The sequence below is a fragment of the Balaenoptera borealis genome, assembly GCF_965194805.1.
Source record: "Balaenoptera borealis genome assembly, chromosome: 6".
NCBI classification, from domain to species: Eukaryota; Metazoa; Chordata; class Mammalia; order Artiodactyla; family Balaenopteridae; genus Balaenoptera; species Balaenoptera borealis.
The window spans coordinates 6,628,231-6,646,165 of NC_138863.1; the positions used below are offsets into that span (position 1 = coordinate 6,628,231).

Here is a 17,935-nt window from a genome sequence, read left to right on the forward strand (position 1 = left end):
AGAAGAACTGAGAAGATGCGATTCCCACTGTGGTTTCCTGGTCTAGACCTTCAGCCTTCCAGCTGGTCCCCTGCCTCCAGTTCTTTCCCTACCGACACTTCCTGAACATTTGCAGCCACAGGAATGTCGCTATGTTCCCAATACAAATCCCTTAGGCTGGCATTCACTTTGACTCCTGCCTTGTGGCTTCGTCTATCACTATTGCTGTTCTCAATCTCTCAAATCTCTAGCTGAAGTCAAAATGATTTTCTTCCCGTCGCCCTCATTCGACAGGAGAGACGGCCAGAGAGCCTAAATAGGCTATGGAAAGAGTCCACCAAAGGTGCTCAAGAGGGCAAGAGAGGAGATTTTGAAGTATTTTTAGTGTACTCTTGTGTATGAGAGTTGGTGCAAAGTAAACACTGAGGATGTTATAAAGGATCAAAGTTACTTGGAACATTTTTCACTGGAGATACACCTGTAAAATGTCTTTGTAAGTGCACGGCACTCTTGAAGCCCTACACAAATGTTTCCAAGGTTTAAGTAACTTGGCATTAGCCAGGCCAAATGACAAGCGATCTTTGTACTCTCTACTGCAACTAACATGAGTTGAGAACAGCGATAAAAATAAACTTTAAAAAGTGAACGAATGAGTGGCCGGCTGACCGAGCGGACTCGCGAAGCCGCCAGCAGACAAGGAAGCGAGCACTGTCCACCCAACGCGACTCCCGCATTCTCGGGCCAAAAGAACTACATTGCCCATAAGGCCCCGCGCGGCGGGCCGCCGCTCCCCCGCCGGGCATCCTGGGAGACGTAGTCCGAGCGTTCCATAAATCGCTCACGCGCGGTGCCGCGGGAGAGCTGCTCACGCCAACATGGCGGTGTCCGGTAGCGGCGCGTTCTTTCGCTTCGAGTTTTGGCCGGGGCGGGGGTCTGGGCTTTAGGCAGTAAGTGGGGCCTGCGGCCGGGCATCTCGGGAGGGATGAGGGGGGGCCGAGGCGAGAGGCTGCCCCGGCCGGCCCCGGGATGCGGCGTCCTCCTGGTGAGGGGTCTGCGGTCTCCCGCCGCGGGGACCTCTGCCTCCTCGCGCCCCTGGGCTCGGTGGCTTGGAGTGCTTGAGGGCCTGGTCTGACCGTGGAGTGGAGGAGACCGGAATCTAGACCACGCGCTCGAGGCCACACTTTCAAGTTCCATTTTTTGTGCTTTTCTTCTGAGGAACGGGTTGAAAAGGCAAATAATTGCATTTCAGCGTTTCCTATCGCTTAGGAACTGTGCTAGGCGCTTGGCCTTTCTCGTCTCCAGGTGACCCTCCTCCACGCTCGATGTGAGACCTTGAGCGGATTCTTTAGATCCCAGGAGCTAATGTTGGGATCACTGGATGGATACATGTTGTAAAGCCCTCGAGGCTCCATAATTTAAATGGCAGTGTTTTTTTCCCAGTGAATCTCCACCCGGCTGTCCGGCTTCGGGGCCATGTACTAAACTACTCTAAAGATTAATTTGTTCCATTTAACTTATTTAAGTGTCATAATCTGGTGCAAGGAGTTTGAGAAGCAGAGATTTTAGGAAGTGATTCATGGTCCCTAGGCCATTGTCAACGCTCAGAATCTAGCTTCGGCTCTGCCACCTCAGCAGATTAGGTGTATTGATGGGTTTTCTTTCTTTTTTCACAAGTGATATCAATATGCCTTTTTAAAAACAGCTGTCATTTATTGTGGGCTAAATCGTGTACCCTAAATGCCTTTCTTTCATTATGTTATTTGATTATTTAAATGATCCTGCGTGACAGTTGGTATCGCATTTTACTTATAAGAACGGGGGTTAAGTAACCTGCGCACAGGTTGTGTGGAGCAGGGATGAAAAAATTCAGGTCTTGCTGCTTCCAAAGCCCAAACTACTGTCTATACTTTCTAAAGAGTGACTTAAAGTGGAGACTCCCAAGTATAAAAGGGAGATGTGGGGAAGTTTTGTTTTAAAAATAAAAACATTTATATAACATGTTATATTTTTTTAAGGGTAGTATTTAGTTTCACAATGTTTGGGGACCTGTTTGAAGAGGATTATTCCAGTGTGTCAAATGATCATTATGGAAAAGGGAAGAAATTAAAGACCAAAGCTTTGGAGCTACCTGCTCCTAGAGGATTCACCAATTTAAGTGGAATCAGAAATCAGGGTGGAACCTGTTACCTCAATTCCCTTCTTCAGACTCTTCATTTCACACCTGAATTCAGAGGTATGCTATGTTACATGCATTTGGCTGGTAATATGTATCCTCAGTATCTACCTGTAATTAATTATGCAGAATCACAAATAGACAAAGTATTTTAAATGTGTATTTGACAGTGTGCGTTAATTGTTGCTAATGAGGGACATAAATTGGTAATTCTGCAGAGGAATGTGAAGCTTAAATTATGAATATTTTCTGTGTGATCACAGTAATGTCCAGTAACAAGATAAAAAAATAAGGCAGTGTATTTCTTTTCGAATTCCTATAATTTAAAGTACAACATAGACAGTTTTGTCATGAGTGCCAGCCTTCATTATTGTACACCATTTGTATTTTGGAGTTTCTCAAAGTAATAAACACTTAAACCAGAGTTACTCAGTACACTTATATGCTTCCTTTTGGAGTGGGGAGGGGTTGTCACATTCATACAGTCCACAGTCGTTTATCTGAAGTTCTGAAATCTGGAAAACTCTGACAGCCTGACCTAATAATCTGAACTTGCTTGGCCTGAGAGCTTGACCTGCTGTGAGGCTGTTTATAGTCTTCATTATCTCACTTGGGTGAGCAGTCATACATTTGTTACAGGAATAATAAGTCCTTGATTAATAGATATTGTTTGTCCCAGACTCTGCTGGGGATGTAATGTTAACATATTGAACCCTTTCTTAGTATTACCTTTCTAAAATCTGGAAATTCTGAGTTCCAGAGATCCAAGGTGTTAGGTAAGGGGCTGTGTATAAGGAACAGAAACCCACTCAAAGTAGCTCAATTAAAAGGGAGGTTTACTGTGAGAATATAGGGGACTCTCCTAGAAACCACCTATAGGAAGCCACCCTGACCTCCTTGGACCCTTGATTTCTTGCCCCTATTTTTCTCTACATGTTTGTCCCATTCCTCCTCTGCAAACTAGCTTCCTCCACACGGGTCTTAGTCTCTGTGTTCCCGAGAGGGCCTTAGTCTCTGTGTTCCCTTGATTTCAGTGTGAAGATTCCTCTGCCTTCACATGGCCCTGATTGGGGGCCCCCAGCTATGAAGCTCCATGACTGTAGCTCAGCTCCCCACCATGTCTCCATATTCTGAGGACAGACAACCTGGCTCATCCTGTATCCAGTATCTCATCCCCCTTCCCACCACTACCAAATTTAGCAAAGTTTTGTGACATTTTCTGTTGCTTCTAAGCTTACAGAGACTTCCTGCCTCCAGAGATTTAGTGTATAATTACCATTATCCCCTTCCAGGGCCATTCTGCTGGGTCGAAGTGCACGTGGATTTGAGTGTTGCCTCTCGTCTGTGACTCCATCCACTCCATAAAAATATCCCCCCAGTGCCTTCAGTAGTTCCACCGTTAGAAATTTGGAGCATGAATAAGTGGGTTCCGAGGGAGGTTAAGTTTTTCCCAAGTTTTAGTATAATTGAAGTTCAAGGGCAACTTAAAGTAGAAAAGTAGCCTTAAGAAGAGGGTGAGGAAGGCAACTGTTGGGGAAGACAGGCAGGTCATGGAGAGCGCTGCTAAGAAGAAAGGGCTCGGAGCCCCGGGCCCCCTTCTCTCTAGTAAAGGGGGTGGCTGGCCAAGCACGTGGGCCGACACCTTAGCGTGACTCGCACACTCCTAGTAAGGCGTAGCGCGGGTCCTGAAGCTTATTGAGGAAGGCGTACAATTTGGAAAGGGTAGGGACTGGCAGAGAACTGGGCAAATTTTTGGAACTTTTTGGAATCATATTTAAAGGAATAGGACTAGATTCGGCTCCACTGTACTCCCAGATCAGTGTAGCTGGGAGTAGTGGGAGACGATTGTGGAAGGCTTTGTACGGTTCTTATGCTTTAACCTTTATGTTTGTAACCTTCCTGTAGTGTTTTTCCCAGTTCCTGCCGGGAGCTCAGGAGGAGTATAACGTAACAGTAATCACTAAGGCAGCAGCGCAACACCCGTCCCGACCCTTCTCTCCCTGGAGTATATCACAGTCTCCCAGTAGGTGTTCCTATCTGTTTGAATACAGACTTCCCAAAAGATTCAGATATGCCCCACTGGGTGGCATACCCAGACACTGAATTATAAACAAATTCTGGAGTTGCCAACGTCTTTTTCCAGGTAAGATCACCACCATCTGTTATTACCCTCAACGCAGAAAATATATTTTCATACCAAAATGGGAAGGGCGTTATCTCAGAGTTAAAGGTGCTCCTTCTCCTGAAAGAATGGTTGGAAGTCTCACGTGTGGCTTGTAAACAAACACGTGTGACACAATTATATATTGTGTATTTCCTAGTATTCCTCACGTGGCTTTTGGGACCCACTGCCATAGGCAATAGGAAGCCACCAAAGATTTCTGATGTTACGGTTTTTATATGTATAATTTTCCTTTTACAGCTCTCCCTTATTGAAACCTTAGCTTCCCACTTTCTAATAGGGTCAGTGGTTAAAAATAACGTTACCAGAAAGCAAGGTGTGTAGGGTAAGGGTGTAAATATTGTCAAGTCGTATTTCTGAATCTTTAACTGATTTTTACTTACTGGTGGCCTTGGCTTTCTAAGACAGTTTTCAAAAATGAGATAATGTCATTTACATCTGTGATTCTACTTTTTTGTTTAGAAGCTTTATTTTCTCTTGGCCCGGAAGAGCTTGGTTCGTTAGAGGATAAGGATAAACCTGACGCAAAGGTATTAAAATCTTTGATTCACAGGGGTTTTTTGGAGTACTGAGGAAATGTTTTAAGGAAAGAATTAAGTTGCTTATTCATAGGAATCAATAATTTTATTAATTACCAAATATGATCTTTATTTTCAGAAAGTGTCTTGGCCTATACCTTACTGCTAAGGGAACTGCCCTTCCAACAGAGAATTACTTATGCAGATGCAATGCCGCTGCTGCTTTTTAGACATACCTCTCTCTGCATTAAGGAGATACTCACGAGTTGTCCGCAATAGCGCACCAAAAAGTCCGCTTAGTGCACTTACTTGTAGCAACAACAAAAAATAAGGGGCCAGTATTCTTTCAGTTTGGTATTCTGGAAGTAAACTGAGTGAGGGATTGGTTTACTGTAAGTGCGTATCTAATCACGTTTCTCCCTTGCTTAAACATCATTCAGAACTTTATCACCCTCAGACTAAAATCTGTACTTTTTCTTTTGGCCATGCTGTGTGGCGTGCAGGATCTCAGTTCCCCGACTAGAGATCAGACTCACGCCCCCCAGCAGTGGAAGCGCTGAGCCTTAACCACTGGACCGCCAGGGAAGTCCCCTAAAAATCTGTACTTTTTTTTTAATAAATTTTTTTTTAATAAATTTATTTATTTATTATTTACTTTGGCTGCGTTGGGTCTTCGTTGCTGTGCATGGGCTTTCTCTAGTTGCAGCGAGCGGGGGCTACTCCTTGTTGTGCGCAGGCTTCTCATTGCGGTGGCTTCTCTTGTTGCGGAGCACGGGGTCTAGGTGTGCGGCTTCAGTAGTTGTGGCTCGCGGGCTCTAGAGCACAGGCTCAGTAATTGTGGCGCATGGGCTTAGTTGCTCTGCAGCATGTGGGATCTTCCCGGACCAGGGATCGAACCCGTGTCCCCTGCACTGGCAAGCGGATTCTCAACCACTGTGCCACCAGAGAAGCCCTGTACTTCTTTTTTTTTTTTTTAAATAAATTTATTTATTCATTTATTTATTTTTGGCTGCCTTGGGTCTTTGTTGCTGAGCGCGGGCTTCTCATTGTGGTGGCTTCTCTTGTTGCGGAGCACAGGCTCTAGGCACACGGGCTTCAGTAGTTGTAGGTCGTGGGCTCTAGAGCGCAGGCTCAGTAGTTATGGTGCACGGGCTTAGTTGCTCCGCGGCATGAGGTATCTTCCCGGACCAGGGCTCGAACCCGTGTCCCCTGCACTGGCAGTCAGATTCTTAACCACTGCGCCACCAGGGAAGTCCAGCCCTGTACTTCTTAATAAGAGTCTTTCATGATCCAGCCCTGGATTCATGAGTGCTTCTCAAACTCCCCGTGTGGCAAAGAGCCCGGTTTTTTTGTTTTTTTATTCCCAATCTGTTGCAGATCAGACTTTCATTGGATATAATAAAAATGCTGTGGCAATGCAAAATTGCCATAAAGTTTTCTGAAGGCTTATTGTCAGCTTAGATATTTAAGTCCAGTCTTCAGACCAGGCTCCAGGCAGCTTTCTCAGGGCCCTGGCCCACAGCGCACAGGCAGGAACGGCCGTGGCGCCAGCAGGAAGAAAGCCACGCAGGGTGCAGCCAGCCCTGTGAGATACTTGTGACCGGAAAATTCCTCATAGGGAGTACGTCTGTATCTGAGGTATTTTGGAGAAAGGATGAACTATTAGAGAGTTGAACTACTGTCAGTCTGTAATTAATTGGGTGGTTTATTAGGGCCTGTTTGGGTTTTAATACTGATCTGTGATATGTCAAGATAGCTAAGAATTGTACTGAATTAAAATTTTCAAAGAAAAATGAATCTTCATTCACCCTTTACAGTATTTATAAATTTTCTCCCGAGTGAACTAAATGAACTAGGAGGTAGGAGAAAATTAGTACGCAGTTCTTTTAAAAAGGCCCAACCAACATTTAAAAGATATTTAGAAATGCATTTTTTTCTCATTCAGGTCCGAATCATACCTTTGCAGTTACAGCGGTTGTTTGCACAGCTTCTGCTCTTAGACCAGGAAGCTGCGTCCACCGCAGACCTCACTGACAGCTTTGGGTGGACCAGTGATGAGGTACGAAGGTCAGCTTCTCCAGGGAAAAGTTACCAGCAGTAAAGACTGAACACTGGCTTCATAATGTTATCCAGCTTCTCCTTTAATTTTGTCTTATGGTCTCAAGATATTTTTTAAATATTTACTTCTAATATTAGATAATTACAAACCAGTAAAACATTTTTACACACTTGGCTGTATCCAGGATTTTATGAATGAGTGTGATTTGGGTTTGGGGAAGAGGGTTGAAGATACAGGGAGAAGTATAAAAGCTGGTTTTTATAATTTCTACCATTTGTATAGTCTAGTTGAGATATACCACCTGTTACATTAATGGAAATTGCCATTTTAATAGCAAACTGCTTATCAACTTAAAAAGCTGACTGGCTGTAATTCTGTCTGCCTTTATGGCATGCTTGTGTGTTTGAATCTGGGTGTTCCAATTTGCACATTTGCTTCAAGCAAAACAGTGAAACCATTCTCGGCAGGTCTTTTCATTTTCACTGTCCTGCCTTTCTCCTGACTGTCTTCATTTTCTTCCTATATCCTCCTGTGTGTGGACTTCCTCTTGTTTTTTTGTTTGAGTTCCTAAAGGGTATTTCGCTGTATACAAACACCAAACATTTGTCAGCACTGAGATGTGTGTTGTCGATATTGGTGAGCTGTGAGCTGTGTAAAATCAAAGCTAGGCCTGGGGTCTTCATGGAACAGATGCAGGGATGAAGCCATCATTTAAACCCATCGCAGGGTTTAAAGAGACAGTGATCAGAATAAGGGTATGTTGCCTTCAGAAGTAAACTGTCAACTCTTGTCTTTTAACCAGAAACACTCATTAACTAGGTGGTGCTATGTGGGTAAAGAGGTAGGGCTTGGGCTTGGCAGCACAATGCGGTATAATACATTCCCTAAAGAGTGTGTGTTAAGTTTCTGGTGTAGGGCAGGTGCTTAGGGTTAATTCCCTTTTTCTTTCCTTGTTTTAAAAAAAAACTGCTTTCTTTTTCTTTTTTTTTTTTAATAAAATTCAGGATAGTGGTTACCACTAGAGGGGAAAGGAAGAGGGGATGTCATCATCGTGGAAGGGTTTTTTGTTTTGTTTTTTAAATTAATTAATTAATTAATTTATCTTTGCCTGTGTTGGGTCTTCGTTTCTGTGCGAGGGCTTTCTCTAGTTGCGGCAAGCGGGGGCCACTCTTCATCGCGGTGCGCGGGCCTCTCACCATCGCGGCCTCTCTTGTTGCGGAGCACAGGCTCCAGACGCGCAGGCTCAGTAGTTGTGGCTCACGGGCCCAGTTGCTCCGTGGCATGTGGGATCTTCCCAGACCAGGGCTCGAACCCGTGTCCCCTGCATTGGCAGGCAGACTCTCAACCACTGCGCCACCAGGGAAGCCCAAAACTGCTTTCTTGAGATATAATTCTTATGCCCTAAGCTTCCCTCTTTTAAAGGGTACAGTTCAGTGGGTTTCTTTAGTATATTCACAGAGTTCAACAAGCATCACTACAGTCAATTTTGGAACATTTTCACCACCCCAAAAAGAAACCCCATACCCATTACCAGTCACCCACACCCGGCATGCCCCTTCCCCTGAGTCCCTGGCCACCACTAATCTCTCTGTCTCTGTGGATTTGCCTATTCTGGACACTGCACAAAAATGGTATCGTATAATATGTGAACTTGTGTAACTAGCTTCTTTCACTTAAAGTAACGTTTTCAAAATTCGTTCGTGCTGTAGTATGTATCGGCACTTCGTTCCTTTTTATTGCCAGATAATGTTCTGTTGGGTGGGTATGCCACGGTGGCTTGTGGTTTTTTTTCATCTAGTCATCAGTTGATGGATTTCCCTTTGTTTTTGGTAATGAGCTTCCTCTCAATTGCTGGCTTCATACTTCTTAAAAAACTGTGAAAACTTGATTGACTGATTGACTGATTTCTAAATAAAATCTTGTAGTAAACCCTCTAGGACTGGACCTGCAGTGGTAGAGAGGGTCTCTGAGGCACCTTTGCCGAATTTAGGATTGTTCAGAAACAGATCTTGAAACTTCCACAAGTTTTCTGTCCCATCAGAACCAGTGATATTGGAGAAATTTATATCATCTAGTGTCTTGTGTGTTAAAAACTAAGAAAGAGATCCCGAGTCCCACATGTTACTCCAGCTTTCATCTACATTATCAGCTTCTCTTCACATGACACTTATCTTTAAAGTCATCGTCCCTCACTGCCTCTCCTGTGCCTTCCGTTTGCTCCTCTACCTCCTTCCTACCTTCTTGTCAAGGTCGCTCATGGCACCCTCACGCCAAGACCAGGAGACACTGCTCATCTCTCCGCAGCCCGCAGTAGTAGCGCCAGCACCCCTCCGCTGTTCCCGTGACCTTGCTCTCCTGGTTCTCCCCTTCCCGGCTCTTCCTCGGGTTCCTGTGCCGGTTCTTTCTTGTTTTCTCCACTTCTAAGTGTTGGTGTGCCCCTTGGCTTTGGGTTTATAAATGGTTCTTTGGGAGTAGTTCAGCCTCTTCACACACAGTTGCATGATTCATAGATTGAAGCAGGTTCCATCAGAGTTTTTCTCAGTAGCACTGTGTTAGTCTTCCTTTAGTTGGTCTAGATATCAAAGCAGTAAATTCTAGTTCTTTTCAAATGCTGATAATTCAGAGTGTTTATCAGTCCCTCTGAGCTGAGATTCCGCTGTGTACACACTGCCGGCTCTTAGAGACTGCTCTGTGCCTGTGTGTTCCTTCTTCCCCTCTCCTCTCTGTGGCACGGCCATGCATATGGTGTCCCACAAAATAAACGCACTTTCCTGTTTTCAAGTGAATTGAGTTATATGTACACACTGAACACCGTCTGTTTATATTTTCGTTTTGTAGTAAAAGTAAAAATAGGTGGTGATCTCTTACCCTGCTCTCCGCTTGTTTAGCATGGTCATCCTTACGTTTGATCGAGGCTTACCTTTGGATTTCTAGATAAGTCTTGTGTTTTTAAACTCATATCACTTTAAAAATCTGTTTTTAAAAATCTGAAGCACAAAATTACATTTAAAAGTTACCTGTTTTATAGGAAATGAGGCAACATGATGTACAGGAACTGAATCGAATTCTCTTTAGTGCTTTGGAAACTTCTTTAGTTGGGACCTCCGGCCATGACCTCATCAATCGTCTATATCACGGAACCATTGTTAACCAGATTGTTTGTAAAGAATGTAAGAATGTCAGTGAAAAGCAGGTGAATATGCAAGAGTATTTTAGTAATAAGTTAAATCATAAATTATAATTCATGTAATTAAATCTGTGATCTATACCACATGAGGATTAATGTGTTTATTACTAGAAATAACTTTATCAGTTTTTTTCTTGTACTCTAGCTACACCCAGATTATAAATTTATAATCCAAATTTCTCCGTGTAAACTGAAAGAAGTAGATATCTTAAGATGTAGCTTTAATCTTTTATTTAGTACTCTAATATATAGAAAGTAGATTTGGGGGTTGTTTACAAGTAGGGACCAGTGACCTTATGAGAAAAGCCAATTATCATCATGGTTGGTGGTTGGAATATTATAAAGAAAGTTACTTAGAGAAGCAATAAAAATAGAGAATACTGAGGAATGTTTAAATTGACAATTAGATCTGTAATTAAATATTGGATTTAGTTTATTGATACCCCTCAGAAAGTTCATTTGTATGTGTGTGCTTAGGTTTAAATATTATTTATATAAAGCTATTATAATCCTGTTTAAACTAGTGTAACCTTCAATTCTGTGTCATAACAGAGATTGCCCATTTCATCTAATTGGAAATTTGCTCATGTAAATATAATAATCACTACTTGCGCTACAAATCTTATATAGCAAATGATTTCATCACTGAACAGTTGTCCTTTAATAAAAATATTTTCTTATGGCAAGAATTATAGGAAGTTTCTGTATTTGACTATATGAGTAGAATAATTAAATGCCATTTTCTAAATGTTGCATTAATTGCTTTTTTGGAATATATATGTATATATATTTCTATTTTTTATGAAAGTGTTGGGCATAAAGAAGGCTTTTTGGCCCTTATTGCCTATGCTAATAGAAGGTTTGGCCAGCCTAGTTTGGAAATATTAAGATGTTGTATGTCTTTGGATTATTGTATGATTGACCAGTATAATGTAATGATTCACAAAGTAATTTCAAAACATAACATATATGAAGGCACGTTATAAATTACAGACATTAACTTTTCACGTATTTATATTATAAATCATATATGAATGTTACTTTTATTACTTTAGATTTCCACCTTGAACTAATTAATTAGTGCTATTATTTTACAATCCCCGTAATCCCTTAAGGTAATGCTGTTGCACAAACATACACACAAAATTATAAATGTGCTTTAAACTTGTCAAATTGTAAACGTTTATTACTAGAAATATGTTGTAATTCAAATGTACTTTTAGTAGAATTGGTAGACTCGCATTTTGCAAAATACACTCTTAATTTTTTAAAAAATACCTTTGTATCCTGGCTCAAAATAATGTTTTTCCTAAACCAACCCTAGCAGAAGAGGAGGAAGAAGAGTTTACATTAGAGAGTCCAACCCTGGCCTTGCCATGCCAGCCTAGAGACTAAGACAGCACTAATAACCCTGCACGTATACTCTTCTCGATTCATGTATTAAATGGTTTGTCTTATTTCCTGATAAAATAGGTTTCGTTGTATCTACAGTGAACTCGTAAACTGGTTCCTGATATATTTTAAGCTAAGTTATAGTTTGGTTTAGAAAGAATAATTTATTGTTATGAATTTCACAGTATCTAATCAGGAGATCTATACCTTCATATATAGAAAAAATATATGTGTTTTAGAAAAAAATATATCTGATTATTCCCAGTGTATGTATGAATTGGTGATGTGTTTGTGAACCTCTGTGGAATTGTTTTTTCAATGTTCTATTCATGTGTATTTCAGGAAGACTTCTTAGATCTCACAGTAGCGGTCAGAAATGTATCAGGTTTGGGAGATGCACTCTGGGACATGTATGTGGAAGAGGAAGTTTTTGACTCTGACAACTTGTACCACTGCGGGACTTGTGACAGGCTGGTTAAAGCAGCAAAGGTAAAGATAGATCCCTGCTTTTTCTAAGGGTGCCTGCTCAGTGTTTGGTAGCAGGAAGGTCCGTCAAGGGAAGTCAACTTGTATGAAGTGTCTTGAAGATATACATGAAGCTCTTAATCAGTACTAAGGATTGAAAAGATATTTACATTTTATATATATATATATATATATATGTATTTTAATTTTTTACAGTAAAGAATTTTTTTTAAGCTTTCAACCCAGCAGTTCTCTCAGCTTCTTTTTCTCACAGGGAAAAATTATTTGTACCTCAGTGTTTCTTAAATAAACCTTTTTTTTTTTTTGCAAGTTACCATTATGAAGAACGCAATACATTTTTATTTCTGCCAACCAGGAAGCTTGTTGAGCTTTCCTTTTTTTGGTCTACCACTATACAAATGGCTTTCTTTATTTGCACGTTTGCAGTTATTTTACAGTATTGATGTGTGTATATTTCTTCCCTGACTAGCAAATCCAGTATGGCCTTTCCTCCTCCCCCAGTTGGAAGTACGTAACTTGCTAATTACAGGGCTTGACAGAGCGTGCCAGGGTTTCTCTTTGTACAACAGAGCAAAATACAGGAAAAAAAGGAGGATAAGATTTAAGCAAGTGATTTCTTTTGCAACGTGGCATCAACTCAGCTGTTGTTATTATCTGCAGTAGGAACTATTTCACTGCTGGCAGATGATATGACAGGCTATTCATTAGCGCGATAACCTTGAACTCAATTGAACCAATGGTTATTGAGCCCTGACTTAAAGAAATACCACTAAAGATGTATCTTTGCAGTTACTCTGTTAAGACAGAGTGTTAGCACTATTCCTAGAGCTGACAATATTGAATTTTCCAACAAAGAAAATGAGGGTTGATTTAGATAGCACACAACATTGATTTGGATCCTGGAGATTATAGGTGAAAATGTAATTAAAAACAATAAACCCCATGCCTGTAGCTTTCACAATAGGATTTGAAACCAGGATGAATTTTATATTGTTTAATATTTATTTCCGTCTAGCCTTTGCCCCTTTATGAAAACCAAAGAGAGGTTTATTTCTTGCTTATTTATTTTGTATTTCCTCTTTAGTGTTACAACTACAACCTAATAAAATAAATACAAAATTCAGAAGATGAAGCATCTTGGAAAGACACTTAAACACATTCTTAGTTTTGGTTGACCTTAATTTGCACATTAGTAAAATAAGAACCTTTTGTTAAACAAAAGCAATTCTTGTGTGCATCTTTTCTATCATTGGTTTAATTCTTTTTCAATGGAATTTTTTTGATCTTGATACTTTAAAAATTGCCTTCTAGTTGCGTTAGATTTATTGCATTCTAAGGTTAGGCTTGGTTGCATTACCTAAATTAATGCAGATCATCTTGTTCTGAGCAGTCTTTCTTCCCTCAGCCACATTATAGTTGAGTTACTCACTTTTTTTAGATGTTTTTTTTGAGCTAGTTTGAAAATCTGCCATGTTGTTAGGTTGCTGTATTTTCATTTAACTTTTCTTTTCACCCACTAGATTTGTAGAATTGTTTAAAATATATTTTTAGGAATGTTAGATGTTTATGATTATGGATAATTTTAAATATGGGGAAGGATTCTTTTTGCCTCCTCACATGCCTTTAGTGCAAGGGGATTGGGAAAAGCTGATGCCTTTTAAATAAAAAGTAGCTCAGTTTAGTGTTTTGTTTTAAAGCAAGGCATTAAAACAAAAAATATCTTATTATCTGCTTTTAAGAACTGTAAAACCCCAATCAGTGGGTCTCAGCATTTGAAGAGTTAGAGTCCTTTTGAAAGTCTAGTGAAAGCTGTGGCTCTTCTCCCCAGAAAAATACATATACACATGCAATTTTCATGTAATTTCAAGGGTTCACATCCATTGAAACACGTCCCCAGGTCACAGGTTAAGAGCTCCGGTTCTTCAGTAAATAAGAACTGTGTGTCTGCTAGGTAAAGTAGACACAGCGACCGAGGGGGAAGGTGAAAGGTGAAAGGCCAGGGCTTGGGCAGGAAAGAAGCACTATTAGAGGGGCTTCCCTGGTGGCGCAGTGGTTAAGAATCCACCTGCCAATGCAGGGGACACGGGTTCGAGCCCCGGGCTGGGAAGATCCTACATGCCGCGGAGCAACTAAGCTCGTGCAGCACAACTACTGAGCCTGTGCTCTAGAGCCTGCGAGCCACAACTACTGAGCCTGCGTGCTGCAACTACTGAAGCCCATGCGCCTAGAGCCCGTGCTCCACAGCAAGAGAAGCCACCACAGTAAGAAGCTGCGCACCGCAACGAAGAGCAGCCCCCGCTCGCCACAACTAGAAAAAGCCCGTGTGCAGCAACGAAGACCCAACACAGCCAAAAATAAATAAACAAATAAATAAATAAATAAATTAAAAAAAAAAAAAAAGCACTGTTAGAGGGGGAGCACCCTCATCAGATAGCTTTGTTAGGATAGTGACATTAAAACATACAAATGGGTTGTGAATTTTTAGTTGTAAGCATAAGTGAGTGATGTCACCTTTAGCCCCATAAAATAGATGAGTTTATATCAAGAGCTATATTGAATCCATGGTGATTAGTTTATGTGACTTAAGGACATATTTCTCTTAAAATTGTGTCATAGGTCACTTTTTTATATCTTAAGAAACATTATGTATTCTTCTATATAATACAGCTTTTAAAAATTAAAAATTTTTTCTTTTGACAGTCGGCCAAATTGCGTAAGCTGCCTCCCTTTCTCACTTTTTCATTATTAAGATTTAATTTTGATTTTGTGAAGTGTGAACGATACAAGGAGACAAGCTGTTATACGTTCCCTCTCCGGATCAATCTCAAGCCATTTTGTGAACAGGTTTGAACTATTTTGTTTTGAAATTCTTTCTTTTACCCTCTCAAGATTGAATCTTTTATTGACCTGATTTACAGTTGGCTGAGTGCACAATCTCTCAGCCTTGGCACTGTTAACATTTAGAGTTGGATGATTCTATGTTGTGGTGGGACGTGCCCTGTATTGTAGGATATTAAGCAACATCCCTGGCCTCTATCTACTAGATGACAGTAGCATCTCCCGCTTCTGCCCCCAGTAGTGACAAAAACGTCTTCAGACTTTGCCAAATGTCCGTGTCTCCAGCGGGGAGGGAAGGTGGGTAAAATTGCTCCCGGCTGAGAACCACGAGTTTATTACAGTTCTTTTGAATTTCCAAAGTATGGATTTGTTCCCAGTTCTTTTTACTAAACTCTCCTTGAAAAATCTTTGCAATGAAAATTTAAGAACAGGATTAGAAATGACCCTGCATTAGGAAAAATTACCATTCAGTAGTACATTCCTACTTGGATTTAGTTTACTTTAGATGCAAGAATGAATTACACATCTAGAAAGTGAACAAGAAATTGGAATGTCACTAGTGTAGAATTTGTAATCCTTAAGACACGGGAAAGAAAAAGTTTTAAAAACAAATTAATGACATAATCTACTTACTTTATAAGCTGTTTAGAAATATTTTCTATGTAATTGTATACATGCCAGATCAGAGTGATGAGACTGATGCATTTCTTACTACAAATCATTCTTTATATGTTTAAGTCCAGAACATTTATTAGCCAGCTGTTGAATTTCTATGTATAAAAGTAATCTTTTTTCTAAATGGTCTAAAATTCAGGTGGGGCTTTCTCTACTTCAAGCCTAATTACTGAGCTTTTTGGTTTCGTTATTATATTAATTTCCATTCAAAGCTTCTAACGTGTTGGCCCTGAGCCTGTTACTGGCACACACGGAATAAACAGGTTTTCCAGAGTACTTCCCCTGCTTCTATTTGCTGCCTGAAAAAAAAATGTTTTTTCGGAATAATTGAGTTAATTCTCTTTCTTTCTTCCCATCTTTATTGAGAAATTATCGACAGACGTCACTGTGTGAGTGTAAGGTGTACAGGACGAGGGCTTGGTTTACACACGTTAGGAAACGATTTCCACAGTACGTTTCGTTAGCATCCATCACCTCAGAGAAGAATTTTTGTCCTTTTATAAAAAGTAGTTTGTCATGGGAGTTCCCTGGTGACCTAGTGGTTAGGATTCCTGGCTTTCACTGCCATGACCCGGGTTCAATCCCTGGTTGGGGAACTGAGATTCTGCAAGCTGCGCGGTGCAGCCAAAAAAAAAAAAAGTAGTTTGTCACATGATTTTGACATATGTTGAAATAACAAAACTGAAAAAAGCAAAACAACACTTATCTAAGAAATTCACGATAATTTTACTTTCTGGTTTCTGTATTAATGAAAAAAATGATCATTTTGCACCTTTGTTTACATCTCTCTTGTTTTTTCCCTGGGCCGGACATGTTAAAAATGCTGCTTACTTAAAAAGTGCAATTTAAGCAAATAAGTTCTTAAATAATTGGCACTCCCTCAAGTAGCATCCGTATGCCAAGTATCTCTTAACCTAAGGTAGATTTTTTTAATGCCAGTGTAGGTGTTCATAATTACAGAGCACATTACTTGTAGAAAAGATAGATCATAGAATTGATAAATCAAGAAAGAACCTGTTCATTCCACTGAACTGCCTCTAAAGGAAACCAGCTAGTATTCATAACTGCTGAACTCCTGTTATATGCAGAGGACTGAAGTGTCAGGAGGGGTGATCGATAGTAGATACAACTCTGACTTTGAGGTGCATGACAATCTAGTTAAAATATAGGACGAATTCAACTGCTAAAGAGCACATTTATAAAGCAGCATAATAGGTTTAATACAAGATGGTTTTTTCTTGCCAAAACTCTGATAGGGTAGTGTGTGTTTTGTTATCACATGGGGTTACATGATTTTAGCCAAAGTACATAAAAATAGCATCTTGTTTGGAGATACATATATATATAATTATTATTATTTATTTATTATTTATTTATTTGGCTACGTCAGGTCTTAGTTGTGGCTTGAGGGATCTTTTGTTGCGGTGTGCGGGCATCTCTCTAGTTGTGGCGCATGGGCTTAGTTGCCCCGTGGCATGTGGGATCTTAGTTCCCCAACCAGGGATCGAACCTGCTTCTCCTGCATTGATTGGAAGGTGGATTCTTAACCACTGGACCACCAGGGAAGTCCCTGGATATATGTTTTTATGTTTAACTCAGAGGCAGAATTTGGCATAGTGTGATTGGTATTAGATCAACGATAGATAATTTTCAGTCTAAGAATTAAGAATTTTAAAGCCGATTATTCAAATTTATCTTAATTTACCCTAAATAACAATAATAGTGAAGTTTCTTACTAACTTTAATAGTTGAAATTTTTTTCCCCCTTTGGTTATGTATCTTCTTATTTTATGTAAACTATCAATGTTTGTGCTCTTTCTTGTAGAGTGAATTAGATGACTTGGAATATATGTATGACCTCTTCTCAGTTATTATACATAAAGGTGGTTGCTATGGAGGACATTATCATGTGTATATTAAAGATGTTGATCATTTGGGAAACTGGCAGTTTCAAGTAAGTATAGAAATTAGATTAAAAGTATCTTTGCAACTTTTTCCTTTTCTAGTCCCATTATTTTGGTGAGGCTAATCTTTTGCCATTTATTATATATTCACTCTGTAGAAAACTTATAGGCACTGAAAGTTAATACAGATAGAAGTTTACATTTTTTATTTCTAAATAATTTCACACTTACAGAAAAATAACCAGCATAGTACAAGCACCTCCTGTATACTCTTCACCTAGGTTCTCCGGTTGTTAAACATCTTGCCACATTTGTGCAGGCACATCCTCTATACAGACGCATGCACACACACACAGTTAACATTATCAGTGCTGACCACTAGAAATAAAGTTGAAGACATTAGACCTCTTTACCCCTAAATAACTCAGTGTTTATCTCCTGAGAACCAGGACATTCTCTTACATAAGCGTAGGTCAAAATCAGGAACTTTAACACTGATATAATATTATTTATTATCTAATATATGTTTTATATTCGGATTT

General features: G+C 40.1%; 1 protein-coding gene across 10 annotated transcripts in view; it reads left to right on the forward strand.

Annotated features, from left to right (window-relative positions):
- The window catches only part of USP40 (ubiquitin specific peptidase 40), a 93,969-nt gene continuing 76,034 nt past the window's right edge, over positions 1-17,935 (forward strand). For 2 of the 10 annotated variants that reach the window (XM_082395508.1, XM_082395516.1), the window contains exons 1-8: positions 854-867; positions 2,000-2,212; positions 4,797-4,864; positions 6,798-6,911; positions 9,940-10,104; positions 11,833-11,979; positions 14,677-14,820; positions 17,315-17,443. In XM_082395508.1, the coding sequence (XP_082251634.1) occupies positions 855-867; positions 2,000-2,212; positions 4,797-4,864; positions 6,798-6,911; positions 9,940-10,104; positions 11,833-11,979; positions 14,677-14,820; positions 17,315-17,443 (993 nt within the window). In that variant the 5' untranslated portion in view covers position 854. Of the gene's footprint in view, positions 927-1,994; positions 2,213-4,057; positions 4,296-4,796; positions 4,865-4,991; positions 5,347-6,797; positions 6,912-9,939; positions 10,105-11,832; positions 11,980-14,676; positions 14,821-17,314; positions 17,444-17,935 lie in introns of those variants that run through there. The other 8 variants (XM_082395513.1, XM_082395512.1, XM_082395517.1 and 5 more) reach the window with 8 other exon arrangements.